At 40.5% G+C, this 26,265-nt stretch overlaps 1 protein-coding gene across 1 annotated transcript in view; it reads left to right on the top strand.

Moving 5' to 3' along the window:
* Positions 1-26,265, top strand: part of myo15ab (myosin XVAb) — a 54,349-nt gene that overhangs the window by 14,821 nt on the left and 13,263 nt on the right. The window contains exons 11-37 of the mRNA XM_077205297.1: positions 4,489-4,602; positions 6,670-6,728; positions 6,817-6,940; positions 7,113-7,208; positions 7,787-7,918; positions 8,007-8,132; positions 8,304-8,381; positions 8,619-8,773; positions 8,917-8,962; positions 9,846-9,970; positions 10,118-10,235; positions 10,352-10,527; positions 10,833-10,917; positions 11,471-11,524; positions 11,748-11,829; positions 12,495-12,625; positions 12,742-12,837; positions 12,935-13,170; positions 13,666-13,844; positions 16,186-16,258; positions 16,750-16,944; positions 17,038-17,153; positions 19,926-20,014; positions 20,847-20,946; positions 23,095-23,166; positions 23,253-23,317; positions 25,243-25,575. Of these exons, the coding sequence (XP_077061412.1) occupies positions 4,489-4,602; positions 6,670-6,728; positions 6,817-6,940; positions 7,113-7,208; positions 7,787-7,918; positions 8,007-8,132; positions 8,304-8,381; positions 8,619-8,773; positions 8,917-8,962; positions 9,846-9,970; positions 10,118-10,235; positions 10,352-10,527; positions 10,833-10,917; positions 11,471-11,524; positions 11,748-11,829; positions 12,495-12,625; positions 12,742-12,837; positions 12,935-13,170; positions 13,666-13,844; positions 16,186-16,258; positions 16,750-16,944; positions 17,038-17,153; positions 19,926-20,014; positions 20,847-20,946; positions 23,095-23,166; positions 23,253-23,317; positions 25,243-25,575 (3,255 nt within the window). The remainder of the gene's footprint in view (positions 1-4,488; positions 4,603-6,669; positions 6,729-6,816; positions 6,941-7,112; positions 7,209-7,786; positions 7,919-8,006; positions 8,133-8,303; positions 8,382-8,618; positions 8,774-8,916; positions 8,963-9,845; positions 9,971-10,117; positions 10,236-10,351; positions 10,528-10,832; positions 10,918-11,470; positions 11,525-11,747; positions 11,830-12,494; positions 12,626-12,741; positions 12,838-12,934; positions 13,171-13,665; positions 13,845-16,185; positions 16,259-16,749; positions 16,945-17,037; positions 17,154-19,925; positions 20,015-20,846; positions 20,947-23,094; positions 23,167-23,252; positions 23,318-25,242; positions 25,576-26,265) is intronic.

The raw sequence follows: 26,265 nt of genomic DNA, 5'->3' as shown, positions 1-26,265 counted from the left end.
TGAGTCATGTCCTCACTGCGGGAACATGGCCATCTCGGTGTTGAGATCTAGACTCGCCTTTGTTAAAAGCGTTGGTGCAGTCCCCACCTCTGGGCCCCGCCCCTTTTCTTCTTCTGGGTTACCTTCCCAGAGAAAGACTGGGGTGCCGTCCAAGCTGGGGTGATCTGAGGATCACAGTGAGGGGTAATCCGCCCGGCCACGCCCCGTGGATCCCTCACTCCTCTTTCACACCGCAGCAGGTGGAGCTCCCCATTGATCCCGCTGGTCCCTCTGTAATGGACAGGCCAGCCGTGTCAATTGGGGCCCCTCCAGGGGATACTATGTCAATCGCAGCATCGGAAGGGGAACTGAACTCTGGAGATGACGACTCGGTTGCATTGCCTCCTCCTGGGAGAGCAGTGTTGCCCGAACCGGATCCAGAAATGTCAGCTATGCTGAAAAGGGCCGCCGAGGCTGTGGGGCTCGTGTGGAACCCTCCACTGTGTCCCGAACCGTCTCGGTTGGATGATTGGTATATCGGGGCGGGCCGTGCTAGTTCTCAGTCCGCCGCCCCGGTTCCTTTCTTTCCCGAAGTGCATGAGGAGCTTACGAGGGCATGGATGGCACCTTTCTCTGCCAGAAACCGCCTGAGTAACTCCTCCCCCCTCACTACCCTTGATGGGAGAGCGGTGAAGGGTTACGAGGCTATCCCTCCAGTGGAGCGGTCTATTGTGATGCAGCTGTGTCCAGCAGCCACCGCTTCCTGGGGGTTGATCCTGGTCACATCCTGCCCCGACGGGACGCTTCTGCCTTGACCCGCCCTCGAGGTCAGATCCTCCACCTGCTCGTCGCAGAGGGCGTCCGCCCGCAGCCCCCTCAGCTCCCGCTGGACCATCGCAGCACCCTACACCCAGGTCCCGGCGTGGAGCCGGCCGCGGAAGGGGCACCCAACCTGCTCCAGGTGCTGCCAAGCCAGGTGGTAAGCGACAGCAGAAAAGACGCTGAACCTGGACGGGCTCCCAGGGATGGAGGAATTGCTCGTGGAGTGGTTGCTGATCCACTCCCTCTGGCCGGTTGGAGGGCCGGCTGGAGTTTTGTGTTATGTGTGTGTTTGTTCCGCCGCTGGCCCCTTCAGCGGTACCCACATATTCAGAAAAAGAACAATTTTTCTATTCCTGGGTCCCAAGAGGACCGGTCTGGCGGGTGTGACCCTGTATAGCCTTACATCCCTCAGGTCTCTTGGTCGCCAGCAGGCAGCTTGGTGCGTTCCAGCACCCGGTCATCCGCCTTCTCTCGTGCCTCCTGCTGCTAGTGGAGACAGGTAAGCGTTGCAAAGCACACTAACACCACACTCTCCACTTTCTGCTGCCCCACCTGAGGCTCGTCTTTTTCCGCTCAGGTCAGTGATAATTATTGCATTAGGGGTTGAGCAGACGTGCTCCTGAAAAGATTCAGTCTCAACTAGTGTTGAGCAGGGCTCCTGATTGTTGCGCATTGAAGGTCTTTTCCCGCTGACGAGGGTTAAGATAGCTGCTCCTCCAGCCAGTACGAGGGCTAGTTAAATCTGTCTTCGTACTTTCAGGTGGGTCGTGACCATCTTGGCCCAAGATTGGTCTGCAGCTTTGACCTGATAGACGTGACTTCAGATACACTTCCTCCACGCCCCAGGCCATCCTGTGTGTGCGTGTATGGAGGTGTCAGTACAGTCTCCTTTTTCCTTTGAGTGCTGTAAAGCCCGTTGGATGTTCAGATCAACTGGGAAAGAGCAATCTTACCCACGGGTTGAGTATCTCTTTGTCAGTTTTGGAGATGGAGATGGAGATGGACTTTGCGTCTGATGCTTAGCCTTCCCTCGCAGGTCACGACTCACCCGTCACCACCTCCTTGGAGTCTGAAGCTGCTGAGGACACTTCGTTCCTCTTTCCGCTCTACTCAGTCGTGCCGCCGGCGAGCCTCACGACAGTTAGAGCCAGGGTGAGTGGAGACTCCATCCCCTGGGGTCCAGCTGGGTCATGACCACTCCGGAGCCGCCAGTGGCCTCACAGGTTTAGTCTTCTTGCCTGTGTTGTCCGAGCGGACTACCCTTGGACAGACACTACCTCTCAGCTGCCCCAGGGGCCCGCAGCAATGCATTTAACCCCAGTGAGCCTCCTAAAAAGCGACTGCGACTCAGGGTTGTCTGGCGCCTGATTTAGTCAGTGAATTTTCACATGTCATATTGAGCAAATATGCTCCTGAAACTCAGTGAAGTTCATCGCACTCAGGTGTTGAGCAGAGTGCTCCTGAAGCTCAGTGAATCCTTTCACACTCAGTGCTGAGCAGAAATGCTCCTGTTGCTCAGTGAAGTTCTTCGCACTCAAGTGTTGAACAGAGATGCTCCTGTAGCTCAGTTAGTTTATCACACTCAGGTGTTGAGCAGAAATGCTCCTGAAGCTCAGTGAACTTATCACACTCAAGTGCTGAGCAGAAAATGCTCCTGAAGCTCAGTGATCTTCACATGTTGTGTTGAGCAGTGCTCCTGTCTCTTTGCGCCGTCGCTTGCACCTAAGGTGCCAAGTCAGGAGGGAGCAGGTCTTCATAGTTGCCCCTTATTGGCCCAACTAGACCTAGATCCCATTGACAGCCTTCCTGACTTCCCCTGAACACTTTTCAGGAATGGGGCACGATGGCACCCGCATTCGATCCCTGGAGATCCGGGTGGTCTTACTTCTGAATGCGGAGGTTCGGGTGGCTATCACAGGGCATGTGATAGTTACCATCACTTCTGCGAGCACCCCCTAGATAGGGGTAGCGTGCTTATGCCTTAGAAGTGGAACCTAGTCGTTGAGTGCGTCTTCTCTCCTGAGGAGATCCTGTAAGTTTTCGATCATCTCAGTGCTCTCTATCCTGCAAGACGGGTTGGAGTAGGCTGTTTTCCTTCACCCTCAAAAGGATGTTACCTCGGTGTTTAAACAACGCTCATCGTGTTGCAGAAGTATGGAGAAGCACGTCCTGATCATCAGGTTCCTGAGGAGCAAGGTAATGTAAATCCTTGCGTCCCTCTTTACCCTCTTTGGCCTCATCTCATGTGCAACTGCACTGCAGAGACTGCACTGCGTGGTCTCTACTAGAGGGTAGGGAATTGCTCGCTTTCGGTCAACGTATTGTGACTGGAATTCGGGCCGGCTAACTCTCACAAGCTGAGACCCTGGCTCGGATTGTGCCCAAGGTTCCTACCTCTCCCGTAATAGGAGCAGGTGGTGAGCCTGCAAGCGCTGCCCCGGAGGAGCCAGTTCCAGCCCTGGCTTTCTCTGTCCGTTCGCCTATAGCGGTTAGACGTGTATAGAACGCAAGCCTTAGACCTCAGACCAGCTCTACAAATATCTGTTAGGAATTCAGCAGAGAGGGAAGGCTGTTTCCAAGCAAAGTTGGCCACTTAGTGCTTGCTTTCATTTCGGTTAAAATTCCGAGATGCAACATGTCCACTTAGGTGTTGAGCTCCTCTATGATGAGTGTAAAGTGCTCCGCCTGGGCGTTGACGATATGCTTTGCTAAACAGATTCTAGAGTTGGGGGCTGGACGACACCTAGTTGAACCGCTGCTTTCCGTGGGCTCTCTTCTCATGAAGCAAGTTCTACGTTAGCCCGGTTCAAGTGTCAGCTTGCTGTGGTGATGGCGCAGTGGATAAGACACATGCCTTTGGTGTGAGAGACCCGGGTTCGAATCCACTGTGAGACACCAATGTGTCCCTGAGCAAGACACTTAACCCCTAGTTGCTCCAGAGGCGTGCGACCTCTGACAAATATAGCAATTGTAAGTCGCTTTGGATAAAAGCGTCAGCTAAATGAATAAATGTAAATGTAAATGTAATGTGTATTTTCCTCATTACCGCCCTTTGGGTAGATTGTGGCTTCCGCAGGTCCCTTCCTTCCAATGTACCGGGAACGCTTTCCCAGTGGTTCTGTAACAGCAGTGACTTCCTGACCTAAGCCCTGTGCTTCCCAGCCTTAATTACGGGGGCATCAGGAGTGTCTAGGCTCTGGAAGGTGGCAGCTTTAGTGGCGCTTTCAAAGGTTATCCCCATTTCAGTCGACGTCGACTACGTCCGATGTTATCAACTGAAAGGGAACATCCTGGTTGCTTATGCAACCCACCGTTCCCTGAAGGAGGGAACGGAGGACGTAGTCCCCATGCCACTATCGCTGGACCACCGCTGACCCTGGGTTACTCTCGGCTCCTCAGCGAAAAAGCAACTAGTGCATCCACTTCCGTATTTATACCCGTGCTGCGGGGCGGAGTGTGTGTGATGCAAATCACGCATGCCAATTACATTGGCTCAATAGGTTCAATAGTACTCGAAGATGATAGGCTCTCTGGCGCGATCCCCATTTCAGTTGACGTTGACTACGTCCTCCGTTCCCTCCTTCAGGGAACAGTGGGTTGCATACGCAACCAGGATGTTTTCTTGATTGTAAATATAGCAAACATATATGGTCTTGTGGACCGTGTGCTTTGGGTTCTCGGTCTCAGACGGAAGTGCAGGAGACAGCTGGTGTGGTGAGCACTCAGGAGATTCGTGCAGTAGCCGATCTGTTGCAGATTTCTCCAGAGGGTCTGCAGAAAGCCATCACCTTCAAAGTGACGGTACATACATGTTTACATAAACAAAAATCCATAATGTGCTCTGAAAAACAGCATGTACACTGTTAGATCTGTGTTTCCATGAAGAACCTTTAACATCCATGGAATCTTTCCATTGCCCAAAAGATTTTTTATAGTGGAAAAGGTTCTTAAGATGTATGAAAAAAACTAAGAAAAAAAAACTGTTTAGAACTTGGGAAGGTTCTTTGGGGAACTGAAAAAATATCTTCTATAGCACCACTGAAATACACTTTTATTTTAAATGTAGTATTTTGGCCACTTTCATTTTTAAACATATTGATTTCATAGGGAAGCCAGACTCACACTCACATATCACATGGATCCGACATTTTCATATTTTCGGACACATTTGCGAACACCTGTGGCAGAAATAAAGAGAAAAAGAAACATTGTAATGACATGTAAGCAGGTTGCTGTAAATGAGTTCCAGTAACCTAATTTAATTATTCTGAGTTCAGCTCTATGGAAACCACGGTAATCTAATCAAGGGTTGCTCAGGGCTTGAGTAATCTTAACACCTAATAGCTTGCTCACTGCCAGGTTAGCTTGACATTACATCATACAGAGATCATTGAAGGTTAACGAGGACAGACGAGATAACATCAGGTCAGTTGTATTTCTATAGCATTGTCAGACCATTGCAATCTCATAAGAGGTTAAAAAGTTTACGTGTTATCCTCTCCAATCCTTTCTACGCAGATTTGAACTTTTTTTTTTATTTTAGGAAGGTTTTGGCTTCTCTTGTTTTGACTTATGTTTTTTTGTAAACAGACACATTTGTACATTGTACATTTTATTTAACTTGCAGCGCTTGGGGTTTGTTTGTTGGCCTGTTTGCCTGTCTGTCTTTGTTTTTGATGTTAGTACTATTTGAAAATCCTTAAAAAAAATAATTAAAAAAAATTTAAAAAAGTTTACGTGTTTATAAATTAAATCCCTGTATGGGGGTCTGGGGACATCGTCCCCCGTAAGAAAACATTTGTGATTTTAACATGTAAACGAAGCATTCTGGTGCACTCTGAGAAGAACATAAAGGGAAAAGACAACGTTTGCTTCAAGTAAAAATAAAAACATGGCCTGGACATTGACACAAATTTCACAATTCAATTCGATTTTGAAGCACAAGCTTTTGATACGATTTCGATTATTTTTGGACCTATCAGGTACAGTCCAGACAAATTTCCTCAAAGAAAAAAATATATCTTTCAACTAATGCTTTAAACTATACAGCATTGAAGAGCGACTAGTTTGGAGGTATTCAGAATACCAGAATAAAAATTAATACATTAATACCTTAATAAGCACATTTCGTCCCTAATGCAAATTTTAATTATATAATATTTATACGCCATGGTAGTATTTGTTGTACTACCTTTAATTTATTTTCACACAAAAAAATTCAGGAATAAATGAAAAACAAATATTCTGGTATGTTTAAAAAAAGGAAGACTGTATAATAGTAATGATTAAAATGGATATATATCTTTTCATTTTTGGGGGAGAAATGTTACATGGAGGTTTTTTGTTGTTGTTGAAATTTACCCAAACACATTTAAACACGTTTTAACACGTCATTTTTAATACGCCCTAAGCATTTTTTATGTTAGCTTTATTCGAACAGAGGTGTTACATGAATATAGTGTGATTTGTGAGTGTGTTTGTGGTTTGTGTCATGTTGCTCATTTAATAAGTAAAGCTCTGCTATCCAGAGCTCACAGGTTTGTGTTTACACCACTTACTTGGATCAGCTGTCACATAACACTGTCTCAATTGCACACGCTCACTGTGACAGTACAAGTGACATAGTGTGTGTGTGTGTGTGTGTGTGTGTGTGTGTGTGTGTGTGTGTGTGTGTGTGTGTGTGTGTGTGTGTGTGTGTGTGTGTGTGTGTGTGTGTGTGTGTGTGTGTGTGTGTGTGTGTGTGTGTGTGTGTGTGTGTGTGTGTGTGTGTGTGTGTGTCAGACTAACTTTTCTGCTTTCTCTGACTTATTAAATGATTTATTTAACATATACAGTAGCTAAGCAGTGTGTTATTTGGTTTTGCCACAGGATGCTATGAGAGAGAAGATATACACTCCCCTCTCAGTAGAAAGTGCTATGGATGCCAGGTACTCATTATGAGACATTTTCTAGTTATCTGCAATAGCTTGATTTTTCATTGCATTTTAAGTATTTATTTCTATTTCTCAATCACAGAGATGCAGTTGCCAAGATCCTTTATTCCTTGCTCTTTCAATGGCTGACAGAACGTATCAATGGACGGGTCTACCCCAGGAATGAGGCGCTGTCCATATCTTTACTGGATATATACGGGTTTGAGGTATACACTGACACTCCCATGGACTTCCACTAACACAGAAGCTAATCTATATTAGATAATTTTTTACATAAAGGTCAAATGTGCCGTTTTTATTATTTTTTAGGAATTTAGACCTTCTAAATTGCACATAAATTGCATATATCTCCATGTCATCTTGGTCTGTATTGTCCAGAGCTTGATGTTCAACAGCTTTGAGCAGCTCTGTATCAACTATGCCAATGAGACACTGCAGTTCTTCTTCAGCAAAATTATTTTCAAACTGGAGCAGGTGAGAATTACTGTGAACACCATCATTTAGAAGTTTGGGCTCATAGGTTGTTTTTGAAAGTCTCATGTGCTCACCAAGGCTGTGTTTATTTGATAAAATACAGTAAAAAACCTTTTGCTACCTAATATAATTTGAAAAGTAATTGATCCCTGTGATGGCAAAGCTGAATTTCCAGTCTTCAGAGTCACATGATCCTTCAGAAATCATAGTAATATTATGATTTGGGGCTGAAGAATAATTTCTTATTGTTATCAATGATAAAAAAAAATGGTTGTGCTGCTTACATTCATTTTTAATTATTAATAATTATTTATTTATTTTTGTTTAGGATTCTATGATAAACAGAATGTTCAAAAGAACAACATTTATTTGAAATAGAAATCTTTTCAGAAATCTGTCAGTTTTGATCAATTTAATGTATCAGTTCTGAATAAAAGTATTCATTTCTTTAAAACAAAAATCTCACTGACCCCAAACTTTTGAACAGCAGTATATGTAGAAATTTTGATACTGTGATTTCTTTGAAATATTAATTCCAATAATATAACAGCACACTCTCTTTCTGCATGTGTCTGCAGGAAGAGTACATTCGAGAGCAAATCAACTGGAAAGAACTGAACTTCACAGACAACCAGGCATGCATAGACCTTATCACTGCAAAGCCCCATGGGATACTCCGCATCCTTGATGATCAGAGCTGCTTTCCACAGGTTCTTCACTTGGTATTTCAATGTTGCATTGGGATAAATTAAGGAAACCTGGTATGTTAACACCACATGTTTTAACATTTGTTAACAGGCCACTGACAACACCTTCCTTCAGAAGTGTCACTATCACCATGGAAACAATCCCCTTTACTCCAAGCCAAAAATGCCACTGCCAGAGTTTACTGTCTATCACTATGCTGGCCGTGTAACTTACCAGGTAATAGAACAAATGCACAGGCAGTATTTGAATTACACATTTATGCCATGCCAAAGTTTAGAGGTCATTGCTCTACTCTAATGCTTCTTGTACATTTTTATTAATTTACCATTAGTAATGGAGGTTTTAATGTTACCAGCCTGTCTAAAGAGAATCTCATACTGATTTTAGATCCATAAGTTTCTGGATAAGAACTTCGATCAGGTTCGGCAAGAAGTATTGGATCTGTTTATGCAGAGCCAGAACCGAGTGAGTCTATGTATATCCATGCATGCATCTGTAGTGTGTGTTTTGTGTGTATGTGAAAGCATATCCTATTTTTCTTCTCTAAAAGAATAAAAAAATAAAAAAAATAATCTGAGACGATATGAATTAGAAGCCACAATTTCCTCTGCTTATGCATATGATTCTTTTCTTTTTCTTTTTTTTTTTCTTTTTTGATGAATGTATATTTCTATTATATACATATGTGGGTGTGTTTTCTAGATGGTGTCCAATCTCTTCATAAAGCATGCTGAGATGCTGAATCAGCAAAAAGGAGCAATGACCCGAAACAGCACATCGACTCGGAGATATCAGCCCTCTACTGTGGCCGCCAAGTTCCAGCAATCACTACAAGAGCTCCTTGACAAAATGGAGAGGTCTTGTACACTCATAAACACAAAGAGATGTACAATATTACACCTGTATATCAGCACATACATTCATATATTTGTTTCTACTGATTATGCGTCTTTGCCGGAATTTATTTAGTTATATCTCGTGTTCTTCTCACTTTTTTCAGGTGCAACCCATTTTTTGTGCGCTGCATAAAGCCAAATAATAACAAGGTATGGGCAGACATTAGGCAAGCATCACTATCACGGTTTTATTAGGTTAGGTTAGGGACGTGAACAAACAATTTAACTTCACTGCAGCACCTACATTTCCTTCAGACAATTTACACTACTAATAATTAGGATTAATGTTATTGAACATTGTAACATTGTGAAATATTATCACAATTTAAATATATTATTTAAATGTATATTATTTTAATATATTCTAAAATGTGTTTTCTTTTTTCTTTGATGGCAAAGCTGAATTTTCAGCAGCCATTACTCTAGTCTTCAGTGTAATATGATCCTTCAAAAACATTATTCATTTTATTAATAATAATTATAATAATAATAATATCAATGTTAAATGTATAATCTTTTTGTAATACTTTCAGAGTTCTTTGATTAATACAAAGTTCAATGAACAGAATTTATTTACAATAAAAAATCTTTTGAAGCACTATACTTGTCTTTACTGTCACTTTTGATTACTTACCCCAAACCTTTGAATTGTAGTGTATCACAGTTTCCACAAAAATATTAAGCAGAACAACTGTTTTCAACATAGATACAAATAAGAAAATGTTTCTTAAGGAGCAAATCAGCATATTAGAATGATTTCTGAAGGATCATGTGACACTGAAGGCTGGTCACTGAAAATTCAGCCATCACAGGAATAAATTACATTTAAAAATCTATTACAATAGAAACATTTATTTTAGATGATAATAATGTTTCACAATATCATTGTTTGTACTGTATTAAAAAATATTAGTGGTTAATGTAACTCAGAATGTTTGCGTATTTGAGTGAATTTCTATTATTCCTCACTCATATATTTTGTGTCACCACTCTAATGTGTATTTGAATTAAATGTATTTGTGTGTCCATTCAGGAACCTGGTATGTTTGACCCTGAGTTGGTCGCTACTCAGCTCAGATATTCGGGAATCTGGGACACAATCCGCATCAGGAAGGAAGGCTATCCAGTCAGAGTGCCGTTCCATAAATTCTTAAACAGGTATCCTACTCAACAGCTGGTGCTTGTTACTTATGGGTGCAGTGACATATGGTGTGTAATCTAGTCTAGTGCTATAAATAGACGTACGCATGCCAGTGTATAGAATTGAGATCTTATAATAAATGATCTCTGCCAATGTGTCCCCAGGTACAAAGCCCTGCTGGGAATGAAGAAGCCGCCACCTCCAGATGGAGATAACTGTGTCATTATGTTAATGAAGCTCTGCCCAATCAACAAAAGAGATTATCAAGTGGGTGTGTCAAAGGTAAGCAGAATAATTAAACATTGCACTTGTAAAGATACCAAAATTTGTCTTTCTTCAAAAAAAAGACAATTTTACATTGTATAATGTTTATTTGAATGGTGTGTTTTTATTCTCAGATCTTTCTAAAGGAGGAAGTGAATCAGTTATTGGAGAGTAAACGTGATCGTATGAGGCATGTAGCTGCACTGACCCTTCAGCGTTACATACGGATGTATTTTGTCCGGAAGAATTTCCTCAAGTTCCGTTTGGACATGACAAATCTTCAGGCTCACTGCAAGGGCTACCTGGCCAGGTAAACTACTACCTATCTCCTGTAACTGAACTTCATTGCCGTGTCATTTGTAATGTGATTTACAGCTAGAGAATCCAAATAGAGTCTGGGTCATGATGTGAAGTTCAGAGATTTGAACCCAACAGGAAAAACTTGTTAACACCATCTTTTGGCTGCGTTTACACTGGAACAAAAAAATCTGATTTTTCTACAGGGAGAGATATTTTTGTAGAAAAAATCAAAATGTTACAGTAATATCAATGAAACTGAGTGTAATATGTCATTGAAATGGCTGAAACTTCCCTCATTCTCTTTGTGCCTTTTAGGCGACGGTTTCTGCGAATGCGTATAAACCTGATCAGGCACCGAGCAATGATCCGACTTATTGTCAATCGCAAAAGATACATCAGGGTACGTTACATAATAGGGATGCACCGATACGAACATTTTGGCTGATACTGATAACCAATAATTCTTTATATTTAAAGAATTATCAGATAACCGATATATATTGGCCGATAAATCTAAATAAAAAAATGTATTATAATAATTGAGAGCCTGATTATAAAAACAAAAGTCTCACTATTAAAAGCCATGTCCCAAGCACACAATTGTTATGTTCTCATTATAATTTTTTGTAGCCTATATGACAGCACATGTTGCACTTGCACTGTATTTTCAGTTTTTGAAGTGATTCCAATCATATTTTAAGCAATTCAAAACAATCATGGTGAACAGTGCGCATCTGAAGTGTCTCAGCTGAAGGAAATAAACCATTATTTATCGGCTTTAATATATCGGCAGATACCGCTATGGTGGCCGATATATCGTGCATCCCTATTACCTAATAATACGTTCCAATCATTACTTCACCAATACTAAAGTGTCTAATGCAATTAATATAAGTTCACATTTGGGTTTTCAAATTTTTAATGCTTTACTTTTGCTCATGGTTTTGTTACAGTACAACATCTACTTAGCGAGAAGAGCAGAAGAGGAGAGGAGAAGGATTGAACTGGTAAAAGAACAGTCTGTGCTCATTTTTATTTAAGGACCGATTATGTATATATTTTCACCCTAATGATGATTGAGGTTGTATCATAAGGCCCATTTGCAGTTCACATTTTAATATATTAAACTTTCAAACTGTTCTTTAGATTTCAGTTTTTGTAAATACCCAGCCAAAAATGTTCCACTTTTCTTAATGAGAGTTTTTATTATGTGTTTTCTCTTTTCTTTAGGAGCGAACAAGCAGGGAGGTGGTAAATGTGACTCAGCTAGTTATTCCTGCAGAGTTGGGAGGACTATTACAGGCCACAGGAGGTTATTAACAATTTCCCAGTGTGTCTTGCTTATTATTAATAATGTTTGCTGAGGCAAAATCACTATTATTATTATTACTATTAGTATTGTTCAAGCTTTGTTCAAAACCTTTAACCCATATCAAACTGTGGCACATAGCTTTTCCCCCACTGTTTATGCTACAGATGTGAATGATACCTCAAATCATGCTGCTGGTTAGGGAAATATGCGCTTTTATTTTTCTGAGTGATCTGACGTATCTGTCCAGCAGATTATACAAATTAATTGAAATTTAGAAAATGGAAAGATGTGCTTTTACTTTCCCTAGTGATCTGACAGCAGATGATAAAAATTAATTTAAAATTGATCTAGTAAGCAAACACCCAGAACATCCTTACAACTTAGGTATATTTTAGTTAACTAAAACTAAAATAATTAAAACTATATAGACATATTGGCTGCACTTTATTTTATTAGTATCTCAATTATATTAAATAACACTCAATGCAGTACCAATCAGATTTTGCATTGCTCCCATTATATACAACAAAGCTGTCTAGTTTGTAATGTTGCAGTTGAAATTAAAAAAATATGAACAGACAATGCAAAACTAGGCATTACTTTACCTACTAATTTTGAAATAATATTAAAACTATGTTTAATATTACCTTTTGTTTGGTTTTTAGCTGGAAGGGAGCGTCATTCAGACTGCTTGGCTCTGGTTCAGGCTCCTAGAATACAGACGGACCCCCAACTCACTCTTCCACTGGACATCAACAATTATTTGATGACCAAATATATACGCACACACTTCAGGGTGAATGTCCTGCCTGCTAACACACACACACTCGTGTGCATAATACTCACAATTCACTCACATTAAGGACATAATGCAGAACATTTTGTCTATATTTTTTTCTTTCTTTTGTATAGGAATTGCAGTTCGGGATGCTAACAGCACCGCTGGAGAACTCACTGACCCGTCTAGAAGATGATCTGAAACAGGATGCTCTAGATGTGTTTGTACTGGTAATGTAACCTTTACCATAGATCCAGGCTCATTATCAGTCACCCTTTGTAAGTCACTTAGCAGTTAGTGAATTTTCAAATCTCTTTTGGTTGACAGATTTTGAGGTTCATGGGAGATCCAAACCTGAATGGAGCTCAAGAAAACCTGTTTGGAAATTACATCATTCAGAGAGGCCTTGCCACTCCACCACTCAGAGATGAGATCCTAGCGCAGATAGCCAATCAGGTGTGGCGGAATGAAAACAGCAGAAATGCAGAGAGAGGCTGGCTGTTGATGGCTGCCTGTTTGAGTTCATTTGCCCCATCTGAGAAGATGGAGAAATATCTGCTAAAGTGAGAGAATGCACAAATGAACATACAAACACACACGATTCAAAAGTTTGGTGTCACTAAGATTTTTGAAAGAAGTCTCTTATGCTCACCAAGGCTGCATTTATTTAATTAAAAATACAGTAAAACATTAATATTGTGAAATATTATATTATTACAATTTAAAATAACTGTTTTCTATTTTAATGAATTATAAAATATAATTTATTCCTGTGATGGCAAAAATGAATTCTCAGCATCATTACTCCAGTCTTCTGTGTCATGTGATCCTTCAGAAATCAATCTATTATGCTGATTTGCTGCTTAAGAAACATTACTTATCAGTAATCTAATGCAAATGAGAGTTAATAAAAAATCGTACTGAACCCAAGTCAAAGCATTCACTTATGCATATTTTGTACAACAATGCAATAGTAAAAGTTCTGTTCAGGGACATGGAGCTAGAGCCAATGTGAGATTTAGCTGTTAAATAACTGTCTCTCCCTCTGTCTCTGTCAGATTTGTGTCAGACTATGCTCTGAATGGCTTTAAGTCTCTGTGCCAACACAAACTCATCCAAGCCATGCAGAAATCCCACCTAGTCCCTGAAGCATCTCGAACATACCCTCCATCCCTGCTAGAGTGGACTGCAACCCGCAAGAAAGCACACATGGTTCTCCAGGTGCACTGTTTTGATGGTAAGACCCTATTAGTATTTTTCTTTTCATGTGTAACAAAGTAAAGAGGATAAATGTACAGCATGAACAAAACAGCATAGTTAACTATGACCAAAATCAGATTTCAGACTAATACTGATTTTTGTCATCTTTTCCTGTTTAGACTCATTTAGGACGGTGCCACATTACTTAGAAATAACACTATAATCCACAGCATTCCTGTGCCCCATGACGCTTTGCGCGAATTATGGGTGTAACTTCCGTTAAGCTGTAAACAATCAGTGAAAGACTAGCTCTGGACGCAATAATATATTTTCAAACCGTGTACAATGACATTACATTATTCTACTTAACCTTCAACCATTGAACATTAAAAGGACATTTAAAAGTGTAAAAGCATAAACAAGGTACTTTCAACAGACCATGAATAATCTATGAAAAAGTATCTTTCCACAGCAAAATCTGTGGTAATCTGTTTTATGTAACATACGTTGCCTTAATAATAAAAAAAATGTTTTACTTCAGCATTGCGTGATACTATTTTAAAGTGATTTCAGTCATTTTGACAGATAATAAATTGTATTTACCTGTGAAACCAAACCTGAAAAGAGACGTGATTTGGGGAGTATTCCAGTGAATTGGTATAAATTAAATCGGGAGAGCAGACCACAATAGAAGACAGTACTAGTGTCATCATCCAGCTCAATTCAGTTTGAGTTTTTGTTCTCGTCCAATAGTGTAAGATCACAGTCTCTCTCTCTCTCTCTCTCTCTCTCTCTCTCTCTCTCTCTCTCTCTCTCTCTCTCTCTCTCTCTCTCTCTCTCTCTCTCTCTCTCTCTCTCTCTCTCTCTCTCTCTCTCTCTCTCTCTCTCTCTCTCTCTCTCTCTCTCTCTCTCTCTCTCTCTCTCTCTCTCTCTCTCTCTCTCTCTCTCTCTCTCTCTCTCTCTCTCTCTCTCTCTCTCTCTCAGTCTCCTCAATTTCCTGTCCCACTTTCTACTGTCTCTCAAATAATGCATGTTAATGTCAGGTCAGGAGGCAAATCAGGACTGGTGTCATCTGTCTATCCTTTCCTCTAATCTATTTAATCTCTTCTTCTGTCATTCTCTACATCTTTCTTTCAGCCTCTCCTCTTTCATCTAATCTTGCTCACTCTCTCTGTCACTCTGCTTTATTTTACTCCTTCTCTCATCCAGTTACACTGTCTCTCTGTCCTCGCCTGTTTGGGCTGGAGCAGATTAGTAGATACGTGATAGTGTGTGTGTGTGTGTGTGTGTGTGTGTGTGTGTGTGTGTGTGTGTGTGTGTGTGTGTGTGTGTGTGTGTGTGTGTGTGTGTGTGTGTGTATGTGTGTGTGTATGTGTGTGTGTGTGTGTGTGTGTGTGTGTGTGTGTGTGTGTGTGTGTGTGTGTGTGTGTGTGTGTGTGTGTGTGTCCGTCCGTGTAGAGATAAGATGGTCAGTCAAATTATCTTGACTAGGCTACTCTTTCCACCCGTCAGTTCTCTTACAATTACATAACCATTACAACCTACAGGTATTAATGACGTCTTATTGAAGATTTTTCCCCTGTGTGTTGATCACAATATCATCTTCTAACAAGTCCACATATTAAGGTCTGGGTAGAATAGATGGTAAGAAAACAACAGATCTCAGTTCTGCAGGAGAAATAGGCTAAAACAAAGATCAGAGCGACTTTGACAAGGGCCAAATTGTTATGGCAAGGCAACTGGGTCAGAGTATGTCTGAAACGGTGAGAATTTACCAAAACTTCAAGGTGTTGCCCTGTCCTCCAGATTCCCCAGATCTCAATCCAATTGAGTTTCTGTGGGATGTGCTGGACCAACAAGTCCGATCCAAGGCAGCCCCACCTTGCAACCTACAGGACTATGGATATATATATATATATATATATATAATTAGTTCACAAAAAAATTCTCTCATCATATATATATATATATATATATATATATATATATAAAAGTCATGGGAATAAATTCTTAATTTGTTGCTACAATTTCTCGCTTGCACGTGTCATATGTGGCGCTCCATGTTAGATGGACGCACACATATGGATTATTTTTCAAAAAATATTTGTCCATCCGAAGAAATAAAGTGGCATGAGTGTATCTCAAATTGTATACTATCTGTATTTTATAGAAATGAAAACTCCATTCTTTTTAGATTGAGATGCAGTTACTTTTCTAAGCAATCTGACCTATGATTTTCACCTGATTTTCACCTGGAACACAAAAAGTATAGATTTAGACTGGGAGGAAGCCAGGCTGTATCTAGAGACCATAATAACAGAGGGACTTGGGTTTGGGGCTTTTTTGATTTGAGTTTTATTTGATTATCTCTTTGTTAGGTGTCTCTTTCCTGTGTCCTGTCCATTCCTGGACCAATGGAGAGGGCCTTGCAGGAGATGTTCTACAACACAGGTGAATTTTACTTGAAAATACACCATCTTAAGGCTGGATTTCTTTACACAGATTTTACTAAGATTACAAAGTATGCTAGTGGCTGAAAATCAGAGCCAATCTGCAGATTTTAGGTAGTCCCAGTTGACAGATTTAGCAGAAATCATGTAGTGTTTGATGGGCACAGACTCAGATTTTTTTTAGCTTCAGACTTTGATTTCATCCAGTCTAGTGATTACAAACATGTTTGATATTTTGAGTCGATTACAGAACACATACCGTTTTTTATTCGTTACACATCTTCTAGCAACGAGGCACACTTTTCTGCTTGAGTTTGTTGTCTTCAGAATGACTTGAAAAGTCTGTTCAGCTTTGATCCTCAGTCGTTTAGTTTATGATGCCCAGTTATTCTCTGTAAACATTTACAAAGACAGCAAGTATACAATGCCTAGTGTGTTGTCTAGTGTATTCCAGCCTGTAGTGTCCGTAACATGGTATTGGCCATCCTGCAGGGGCGTGTCCTCTGAGAGTCGATGGGGTTGGTCCGTTCTGATGAAGGAGCTGGCGCAGTGGGTGGAGTTAGAGGGTCACGATTATGTTCTCGATCTAGTGTGTGACCTGGAGCTGCTGCCAGACTTCCCTAAACAGAAAACATACTTCATCATCTCTACTGAAGACCCCAGCAGGGCACGACCTAACGCGAGCATGTATGTATGCATCCCAAAATATTTAGTTGTTCTCCCACGTTTCAGTTGTAGTGCATTGTTGTGACAATGTTTAATACATACGTTGGTATGCAGAAGTCTCTTTGGCAGTGGATTTGAAGAGGATGAGGAGGGGCCGCTCTCGTATGCCAACCGAAAGAGCGCCATTGCAACCAACAGCCTACCGATTTCTGAAGGTCACTACAGTCTGGGTAGCCTCCTTTTTCAGTCTTTTCAGTTAAGCACAACATACACTTGTTCCTAAGTGAAACGACATAAAGGCCCAGTCCCAATTCGCCTACTTATACTATGACCTAAAAGTATGTACTCTTTTTGTGAAGAAAAAGTACATACTTTTGAGTGTGTAGCAAAAGAGTAGGCAAGCTTTGGGACATACTATCACGTCATCTTTAACAGACAGATCTGTTGCATGCATCCTGTCACCGTAAACTGATGCCCTGTAAATCATCTTATCAGTATTAAAATCCTCCATTCAATCTAATTTGATTTCCTACCGGTTCGGAGAGCACGTTCATCTGCCAGTCGTGGGTCTTTCATGCGGAGACTCTCCTCATGTGTTTGCAATTTGAATATAATGATGCATTTAAAAGGTAATGCATTTAAAAGGTAACTAACAGGCTCAACATATCTTTACAAAAGTTCACAATCCTGCTGCAGGTGCAATATAATGTAGACAGCGTTGAATAAAAACATTTTCGTCATGTTAGATACTGATAATTAATCACTCAAACCCCTTTATCTAAACTTCTCTACATAACCGCCGGACTCGCCGTCCTCCATGTCTGTAGTTTTTTAACACTTTTCACTCGTGTTTGTAGTTGTAACCGAATCCTCGTCCAACGCGCGATGGGTTGTGGGCAATATTAGCCGTTAGAGTGTGCATCGATCTGCACTTCGGATTCTGACCGGAAATAGTAGACCATCCGGGTATCTTTGGAACACTCATTTCAACATACTACGATTTGGGACGTACAAATTCTATTTTCGAATACTATTTAGGACGGATAGTATGTGAATTGGGGCTGGGCCAAAGTCATTGACCCTTCTCAATCTGATTGTTATTCCACCAATTGGCCTAATGGTCTGTCTCATGAGTCATGACTATCTAAGCATAATCTCAGGAAACACTAAACTACAGCCCCTGTTGTAGCAGTTGTACAACCCTGCATGTGAAGTTGAATCAGATACACACAGAATGGCTAGATTACATACAGCTAAACTAACCCCGATGGTGTTCATGTAACCTTTCTGTGTGCATGTCCAGAGAATGAGTAACATTATACAGGTTTAAGAGGTCTTGCAAGGGTGACATGTTCAGGTCATTGATCATTAATAATGTTTTTGAGGCAGCAGCTTGTTTTACAAGTGTTAATGACTTCACCTGGCATATTTGGAATTTTCGGTTAATGAACACAAAATTGTTTTGATTACCATTTTCTCTGATCCTATTAAAAAAAAAATTCACTTACCGTCATTTGACAATGTATTTATCTGTCTGGCATCAGACATTTCAAAAAGCTGCTTTTACAGCTTGAATCCATGAATTACCTTTTTTTAAGTAGGTTACAGTATATTTTAATAGTATATTGAACTACTATGTTTGCAATGGATTAGATTCTTCATTAAATTATTTCTTTAATACACTTCTGTTCAAAAGTTTGGGGTCAGTAATATTTTTTTTATATCCTTGAAAAGTCTCTTTTGTTCACCAAGGCTGCATTTATTTTAAATGACAGCTCTCTATTTTGATATATTTTCAGCATCATTACTCTAGTCTTCAGTGTCACATGATCCTTCAGAAATCATTCTAATATGCTGATTTTCTGCTCAATAAACATTTCTTAGTATTATCTATGTTGAAAACAGTTGTGTTTTTGGGGAAACCATGATGCAATTTTTTAGGATTTTTTGATGAATAGAAAGTTCAAAAGACAAGCATTTATTTGAAATATAGGAATCTTTTGTAACATTATAAATGTCTTTACTGTGACTTTTGATCAATTTAATGTGTCTTTGCTGAATAAAAGCATACGTGTTCTTTAAAAAAAACAATCAGTAACACTTTAGTTTATAGGGTCCAATTCTCACTATTAACCAGTTGCTTATTAACATGCATTTTAGGATATTGGCTGTGTATTAGTACTTATAAAGGACACATTAATGCCTTAATCTGCATTACCTTATTCTACATCCCTTATTTCTACCCAATAACTAAACTTAACAACTACCTTACAGACTATTAATGAGCAGTAATTAGGGCTTAATTTGAGGCAAAAGTCGTTGTTAATAGTTAGTTAATGGTGAGAATTGGACCCTAAACTAAAGTGTGCAAAACAATCCTACTGACCCCAAACTTTTAAACGGTAGTGTATCTTGGGATGTATTTGCTTCTTATACTTCATGGCCGAGATGTCAAATTTCAGGAATTCCACTCGGCGCAGCCCGTTATTAGCTGTCAATCAATCTGTCAATCAAAGTTAACCACGCCCTTATTTGTCATACATTTTATATCTAAATACAATCTAAACTAACGAGTTAGAAAAAAATCCACCCCCCTCACAGTTGTCAGGCACTCGGAACCTATCGAAAAATACAATAAAAGTCCATGGGACCAACCTGTAAAAATATGAATTTATGCTGTGAAAACGGACATTTTAACATGGGGTCTATGGACATTTGTTCCCTTTTGGGACCTGCCCCTAGCGGATTTTCGATGTATTGCAGTTTTTCGCACTTCCGGGTAGGCTTCATTTATCAGATTAGAATGTTGCCGCTTGCTACTCTCTGCTGTCTCAGACGATGACATATTTTCGGCCACCATAACTTTTGTTGGTTGCAATTCTTAACCTCACCACTAGATGCCGCTAAAAATCACACACTGCACCTTTAAACATAAATTCCTGTTACCATTTCCACTTTATCCTTATTTTTTTTCACTCTCTGTCTCTTTCTGTCTTTATCAGACTCAGAGCCATCCTATGATGCCACTCATCGTGGGATGGACCGGTATTTGGACAGCCTCTTTGACCCAGTTCTGTCTGATGGAACTGGGGTACGGTGACACCTGATAAACTCACACACACAAATGTCAATTAACCCCTAATGTGTGTGTCAGAGAGAGCAAGAGAATGAAAGATTGCTTTACAGGGTTACTGCAAGTCTCATTTATGTGTTTGTTTTTGTGCGATTGGCTGTGCTTCCTGTGATCGTTTTACACAGAGCACTAAGATTAAAGTAAGCAAATGACTGTGTAATTTTTTAATGAGGCTTATCCCACATGCAGAGAGAGACGGATACCAAGAGTCATGGACTAAACTACACACTTTTAAATCAATGATTTCTAAATCAATCTCTGTTATAGAAACAGTTTAATGCTGTAAAATATGTGTGAAAGCATGTGTGAAAGCAAGCTGACTCTCTGTGTGGCTGAAGCCCTACATTTGATTTATTATATAATATCTTGTTTCACTCAGAAATACATCATGAAAGAAAAAATAGGTTGTTTATCTTCTTTCATGGAATGCAAATACAGCTTTTATTATTTTATTTTTATACTTTTATTTTTCACTATTTCAACCCAAATTTATGATACTAACACAAAGAGTCCTATTCACCCAGTGTGGATTTTTAACCTTTACAGCATAAAAACCATCAGCAAAAAAAATGGAAAACGACATCGTCTGATCTTTTTACTCCAGAATGGTGTTAATGCATATTAGCTGGACTCATTTTAATGTTTTATTTACCCTCGTTTCACTCAAAAAGATATTATGAAAGTAAAACATTCTATGGAACGCTATGGATATCTCTTTTTTTTTTTGCTGTAGAAGCTACTCTGAAGTATGCGGCAGTAGTAACTAACTGGAATATTCTTTTATATGTAGGACCTTGATGCTTCAGTTTTGTCTGGTAGGATGAAGGGTGGAGGAGGTCTAGGTGGCGATGAAGCACAGTCCCCTGCTAGAGTCACCCTTCAGCCTGGAGGTAAACACACATTCACTCTCACATTCTTTGCTGAGAAGTCCAGCTTAAAAAAAAGCAGTAATTTCTTTGCTGGTCCAGGCTGGTTTATGCTAGTTTTGGTGCTGGACTGCCTGCAAAACTTATCCAATTTTTTCTGTATACACACAGTACACTGTGTGTAGTACAGTTATATATAGTCCATTTCAAAGGCTATTCATTGGTTTAATCTCAACTGCCTGAATCTTTTTTCAACTGCCCAGCTCTTTAAAGATGCCAAACTTTAAAGATGAAGAAAACTCAGGAGTCGCAACACACATCATACTTCAAACGCAAACGGTATACATCAACGAGAACGGGCCAAGACTGAAAGAACTCAGGGAAAGTAAATACAGAGACTGATGAGTGTAATGAATAGGAGACAGGTGACATGGATGAAGATATTAACTAAACACAGGTGAGACAACTGAAGACAAACGAGGAGCGGGAAAACTGAACAGGACTAAACCAAAACACTAAGAAAAAGGGGGAAACACAGAGTCACACTGTTACAGTACACCCCCTCCCAAAAAGGCGCGTCCTCGCACCTTATAACATCAAGGGGTGGGGGGACGGGCGCCCTGGAGGCTGAGGAGGGCGTGATCTGGAGCAGGAAGCCTTCAGGGCGGAGCAGGACGTGCAGCCGGCCAGGGCGGAGCAGGGAACAAGGAAGGAGTAGGTTGCCAGGGCGGAGTTGGCAGTCCAGGGGACCAGGGCGGAGTTGGCTGTACAGGCGACCATGGCGGAGAGGACCCTTCGGGTGGCCATGGCGGAGAGGAGTAGCTCCCCCCCAAATAATTTTCTTGGGGAGAGTTACAGGCTCAGTAACAGACGTTGGCTGGGCAGTCGGGACGTGAACAGTCTGTGGCTGGACCGACGGGACGTGAACAGTCCCAGTCTGCGCAGAATTGGCCTTGATAGGTGGAATGGGTGACCCCGGCAGGGCAAGGAGCTTGGGCGACGATGGCAGGGCCAGGAGCTTGGGCGGCGCCGCCAGGGCCAGGAGTATGGAGACGGCCTCAGGTCTGACAGGAGGCTCAGGAAGGACCTCCGGGCATTGCAGGACGCGGGAAGTCCTCTTCCTCCTCCGTCTCCGAGAGCGAGAGGGCGCTGGGCTGGACGGGACCAGCGGTGAGGGCGCTGGGCTGGACGGGAACAGCGGTGAGGGCACTGGGCTGGACGGGACCAGCGGGGAAGGCTGGGATCATGGAGTGCCGTGAACCGGGGTGACATAACGGTACTGACCATGTACGGTGAGCCACACCATCTCAACACGGAGTCCAGATACCGTTCAAGGGTCATGTTGGGATTTCCCAGTGGCATCCATGAGGTGAAGTGTGGGTCTAATCCACTCCAAAATAAGACCATCAGCTGCAGATCAGTTAATGTAGTTAGATGGCTGTACTCCACGAACTCCTCGAGGTAGGATTCAATCTTACAGCCATTCTGATAAATAGAGCACAAGATCTGACCCACTTCGTCCATTTTGAATGGTGCTGTCAAAGTCCGTTCTTCTGTTACGGGACGTTGTAGAGGAATCACGAGGAAGACGATGAGGAACAGGAAAACAAGAATTTATTCAAAGAAGAAAACTCAGGAGTCGCAACACACATCCTACTTCAAACGCAAACGGTATACATCAACGAGAACGGACCAAGACTGAAAGAACTGCGGGAAACTAAATACAGAGACTGATGAGTGTAATGAATAGGAGACAGGTGATGAAGATAATTAACTAAACACAGGTGAGACAACTGAAGACAAACGAGGAGCGGGAAAACTGAACAGGACTAAACCAAAACACTAAGAAAAAGGTGGAAACACAGAGTCACACCGTACAACTATAAGGCATAAAGATTATTAAGATATGATAAACATTCTGCTTTGAAACAATCTGTATTGTGAAAAGCTCTATGCAAATAAATTTGACTTAATTTTACTGCTGCTTGACCAGATTTGTTAGTCAAGTCATGAAGCCTGGCAGAGACACCAGCTCACCAGAATCCCAACCTGAGCACCAGCTATGCTGATCTTTTAAGCTGGACTCAATTATGAATGCCCACATACTGTACATAATTTAATGATGTGATGGGCTGTGTGTGTGATATTTTTTCTGTTATGTGTATTTTGCAGCAGTGAGAGTTCTGCCACCCATACCAGGCACTTCAGTCATGCCCAGAATGCCAGCGGTGGCCCCGGTGCCAGGTATTTCTAATTAAAATGCCATCAGCTTTACAGGGCTTGGAGTGATGGACAACTATTCAGTACTGTCTTTTAATTCTTCCCCTCAGACCAACAGCAAACTGTCCTGACCCAACAGCAACAAACCATCATCAACCAGCAAGCTGTCATTATGGTACTACAGTCTTTATTAAAACAATAATTCTCCCAAAAAAGAAAATTCTCATTTACTCATCCACATGTTGTTTCAAACTATTTGACTATTTCTTTAAAGTGATGTTTTGTTTTTTGTTTTCTGAAGAATTATTTCAGGGTGAGTAAATTATGACAGAATTTTCATTTTAGTGTAAACAATAATTTTATTTAAACAAAGTCCAATAGAAGAGAGCACATCTAAAGGAGAAGTATCCAGTCAAGCTGCTTTATGGTCCAGGTATTTTAGTAGTCCATCAAAGAAAACTTTAGGATGACCATGGCACTCATTAGAATTAAAAAGCCTTTATTATCAGATGGCTACATACAAAAAATCTAAAAACTCTCCAAGGCATTTCGGCCCATGCCTTCCTCAGGGAGAGCAACACAACAACCTAAACCACAGGTTCAAGCAGTTTCATTCAAGTGTTTATTGAAATAAAATTAAATATAAAAACCTTAAACATTTATTTTATTTTATCTAGTTTTCAAGTCAACATTTCTCATTTTAGTTCAACTTAAAATACTAAAATAACTCAAACTAAATAAAAAAAAAACTTTTAAATTAAGAATTAAAAAAACTATATAGACATATTTTTTAATTATAATAAAAATGACAAAAACAAACACACCAAAATTACAAAAAATTCCAAATTAAATTGAAATATTAACAAAAATAAAATCTAAAATAAAAAGTATACTAAACCAGTGTTCATTTAGTATCATTGATATACTATTATAGTTTTTATTTTGTTTGTTTTAATTTATTATTCATTTCACTTTTTGAACGTTTGGTTACAGATTGTCTGTTACATTTTTACGTATTTTGATGTCAAGTAAAATAAAATAAAAAGTTTTAACATGTAAAATTGTATGCCTTTTCAATCAGACTGCAATTAATACATGACATAATACAACATATTTAAAAATGTCCTTTTGACCCAAAGACTAAAAAAAGACTAAAGGCCCGTTCACACCAAGGACGATAACCATAACAATAGCGAAAAAGATCTAGTTCTGAAAATTGTTCTAAATCTCCACATCACAACTAAAAGATAACGGCACAGGGAAACAATTTTTTTCTAGCTGATGAACAATGAAAACAATGACAGCCGATCAGAATTCATCCTACTAAGAGGATGACAAAACTGCTGCGCATGCAAATAATAAACAGAATTTTATCGTCCACTGGTCTGGACGCTTAGTCTGGCAAGCCAGACCTATCAAGATGTTAGGTCTGGGAACTCACAATTGGCATACCTCAATCCGAGGGGCGGGATAAACAGTTGTCTTTCAAATTCCCTCTGCACGCAATAGGAAAGCGCTACAACCAACCAGAGCAACGAACGGCTGTGGCTGAGTGAGTCCCATGCGTTTTCCCACCAGCGGAGCTAGTTGATAGGCCTATATTAAACTTTTGCCGTATCCGGTCGTCAAAACTCAGAACACATCTTTCTTTTTTTAAGAATGACTTAAGTGACATTCTCTTGACTCCAAGTCATCCAGAGTCGCGGCCAAAGCCAATTCGAAAGATCGCTGTTCGCCAGCAGTATCTTCTTTGTTTTCAAGTAGCAGGGAAATCACCTATGGAAATCACGTGGAACTGTCACAACGCTGCCTCATTATGTTAAGCCCGCCCACCAACTCTATACACGATGTGATTGGCCTGACCAGAGTTTGGTTTTTCCAGCTCGAATGCCAACGGAGAGTTGCTAGACTACACTTTGCTGCAAAATATTTTTTGCTGCCGCTAGGGTGCGTCTAGATTTCTAGGCTACTGGATAGTAGACTGGATAGTAAAATAAGCTACTGGATAGTACATTAAGATATAGTTATTGTTCTTGGTGTGAATTGGTTTTCAAGTGTTTTAAGTCACCATGTGTCTCTCGACTGTCCCTACATCTTCAGGCTCAGCAGATGACCATGCAGGCGATGGCTATGGTGTCCAGTCCACCAATGTCCCCCCTCACCAGCCCCCCAACCAGTCCTCCTCCCACCCCTTACAGCACTCTGCCCCCCAGCCCGTACCCCGACATCCCTCCCAGCCCCTACGCAAACATCCCCCTCAGCCCCTACGCCCCACTTCCCCTGTCCGTGTACACAAGCCCTCCAGTGAGCCCCCAACCGGCCGTCGCCTCCACCTCGATCTACGCCACCCCCAGCATCTCAGAGGGGCAAAGTGAGCCCATGAAGAAGAACAGCCCCCCAACGCCACAGCCGCAGAACACCAAGACTACACAGGTGCCCAAGTGTTGAAATAATCTAGTGTATAATGTAAACTTGACATTGTGTCCCAGGAATATTGTTGACCAATTGCTCATTAAGTTCCTCTTTTGCTGTGGATAAAAGCATCTGCTAAATAAATACATGTAATGTAACTATAAATACCCTACCATTTAAAAGTTTAAGGTCAGTAAGATTTTTTTTTAAGAAAGTTTATTCTGCATGGAAGTATTTAATTGATCAAAAGTGACAGCAAAGAAATTTGTGAAAATTCTGATATTACAAAAGATTTCAAATAAATGCTGTTCTTTGGAACTTTCAATTCATGAAAGAATTCGGAAAAACTTTCATCACGGTGTCCTCAAAAATGACAAGAAGCACAACTGTTTTCAACATTAATAATTATTATAATAAATGTTTCTTGAGCAGCCAATCAGCATATGAGATTTTTTTCTGAAGGAGTGTTCAATTCACAATGTGCACTATTCAGCTTTGAATCACAGGAATAATTCACATTTTAAAATAGAAAATAGTTATTTTAAACTGTGATAAAATTTCATAATACTCTTTTTTACTGCATTTTTTATCAATTAAATGCAGCTTTGGTGAGCATCAGAGAGTTCTTTCAAAAACATTTTTAAAAATCCTACCAACCCCAGACTTTTGAACTGTATACAAGCATGATATCAGTTTGTGTAATTACAGTAT

This window comes from Siphateles boraxobius, unplaced genomic scaffold (assembly GCF_051911475.1).
Source record: "Siphateles boraxobius isolate OS27281-9 unplaced genomic scaffold, OSU_SipBor_1 53, whole genome shotgun sequence".
In the NCBI taxonomy this organism is placed as follows: Eukaryota; Metazoa; Chordata; class Actinopteri; order Cypriniformes; family Leuciscidae; genus Siphateles; species Siphateles boraxobius.
This window is presented reverse-complemented; position numbering and strand designations above follow the sequence as displayed.